General features: G+C 44.2%; 1 protein-coding gene across 1 annotated transcript in view; it reads left to right on the top strand.

The window, feature by feature from the left end:
- Nucleotides 1–410: 410 nt before the first annotated feature.
- Nucleotides 411–2,293, top strand: part of il17rd (interleukin 17 receptor D) — a gene marked incomplete at its 3' end in the record, with an annotated part of 34,104 nt that continues 32,221 nt past the window's right edge. The window contains exon 1 of the mRNA XM_083661010.1: nucleotides 411–540. Coding sequence (XP_083517136.1) covers nucleotides 424–540 — 117 coding nt within the window. The 5' untranslated portion in view covers nucleotides 411–423. The remainder of the gene's footprint in view (nucleotides 541–2,293) is intronic.

The following is a 2,293-nucleotide window of genomic DNA, read 5'->3' as shown; positions in this document are numbered from 1 at the left end:
AATATAAATATATCATGTAGTGGAATGGTTTACTCTTTTCTGTAATATTTTCTGTAGTTTAGTATTAAACAGCGCCGTCTGGTGGGAAAGAGGCGCTACAGTCGTCTCAGGTAACAACTCTCACGCACGCACGCACGCGCGCGCGCGCGCACTCTCTCACACACACACACACACACACACACACACACACACACACACACACACACACACACACACACACACACACACACACACACACACACACACACACACACACACACACACACACACACACACACACACACACACACACACACACACACACACACACACACACACACACACACACACACACACACACACACACACACACACACACACACAGCTCCCTCTCCCTCTCCCTCTCAGTGCTCTCAGTCGGTCTCCACAGGGCAGGCTGAGGTGATGGCGGCCTCTCTCTCCGTGCTGGTTCTGGTTCTGGTTCTGGCTGTGTTAGCGGTGTGCCGTGGCTCTCTGGCCCCGGCCAGCAGGAGGGGGAACCCGGACAGATGCAGCTCCAAGGTAAGCCCCTCTGGGTCATGTTAGCGGGTCTATATGTTGTTTTAAAGTCTGGGAAGTTCCACGCAGTCGCTGGCTGCGTCTGTCTCTGCCTGTCTAGTGTCTCTGGAGTGAATCTTTTTACTTCAAGCGTTTTTAACCAACTTTACCGTCAAAAAGTTGGTAAACGTTTCCAAACTAACACAAGTTTTAAGACTCGACAATGCCTTCTGTAAACTCGGCATACATCCACCGCAAGATCCACCGCAAGATGATTTATTGTCAAATCCCCACGCTTTTAATTCACTCCAAAATTCAAGTTTCCAGGTCTGTAAAGTGGAGATAAAAGCGTGTTGCTTGTTTATTAACGTATTGCTTCCCAGCCCAGCCCAGCCCAGCCCAGGCTAACTCAACCAGGCTAACTCTTAACTCAGCCAGACTTAACGTTAAACTTCCCTACCTGTCTCTGTCTGTGCTGAGCTGCTACGCTGAGCCTCGGTCTCTGTGTGGAACACATATTGTTTATTGTTTATTGTGGATCCCCATTAGTCTGCACCAAGGTGAGACTACTCTTCCTGGGGTCCAAACACATAACATAAAAACATAATACAGTAACATTGTTGCTAATTATAACAACAAAGACAAAAAAATATGACATATGACTCTAAAGCAGTCCATGGCACACCAATCAAACAGATCCATGTTGGATCATGTTTGATTGATGTGCCATGGGGCTAAAGGAGGGATATGAACATGTGGAATCTAACCAAACAAGGACAGACAGCCATGGCACACCAAACAAACATCTGTATTGTCTGGTTGTTGTGATGTTTAATTGGTGTGCCATGGGCTTAAACGTCAGTATTATAACGTTTTCTTGCGTACCAGTTAAAGTACACAATTTACAAAACCTCCTCTGACTCCACATGTCTCCTGCTAAATTCGGCATACAGAATCCACCAGAAGATGATTTGTTGTTCTAACCTTTGTTTACTATTTAACTCCAAACATGAGACAAAAGTTGCAATAACTTGTAATTTACAAGTTATTTGTAATAAATCGTGCTCTGTGCTTTGGATGTTGCCGAATTGAAGAGTGGATGCTAAAAGTTCATCAGATTGTTGTGACCTTGCAAACTTTAGATGTTGAGATATGCTCCTACTTGTTGTTTAGCCTGTAGCTAATGCAGCAGTCAGGCAGGCATCCTTCCCAAACTTTACCACTGTTATCTCCTAGTAAAACAACAACAACAACAACAACAGGTTTTCTCGCTTTCCAGCAAACTCACACACTTTTTTTTTTTTCTTTTCCTGGGGGTAGAGATAAGGGGAGATCAGGGCCGTACGCAGTTTTTTAGAAATATTGAGATCCAAATACCATGAATTCGGGGGCATGCTCCCCGAAAACTTTTGGATTTCCCTGATCATCCTAATTGTAGCCTAAATGTAACAGTAGTTTGTTCATCGCATAAGATACATAATATATATCTATTTATTATATTCATTTAATGTAGAATGCAAAGGACATGTAACTGGCTCGTTAAACTCGAATTCCAGGAATATTGTATCGACGCTCCAAGCCGTCGTCAGGCAGCACTCTTGCCTCGGCCTGTCCGCGCGGAAGCAGCTCGAGCAAACGAGGAAGTAACTTTGGTCATGAACCCTCTTGGAATCGATCCTCTTCGTTAGTTCTCGCTATGGATTTACTTTGAAAATGACCGTTTCCAGTAACTTTGGATTATTATTTAATCGCGTGGTGAGTACAACATGTACATGAT

The sequence above is a fragment of the Poromitra crassiceps genome (genome assembly GCF_964638095.1).
Source record: "Poromitra crassiceps genome assembly, chromosome: 25".
Taxonomy (NCBI): Eukaryota; Metazoa; Chordata; class Actinopteri; order Beryciformes; family Melamphaidae; genus Poromitra; species Poromitra crassiceps.
Note: the sequence above shows the minus strand (reverse complement) of the source record. Positions and strands in the feature narration are given on the sequence as shown.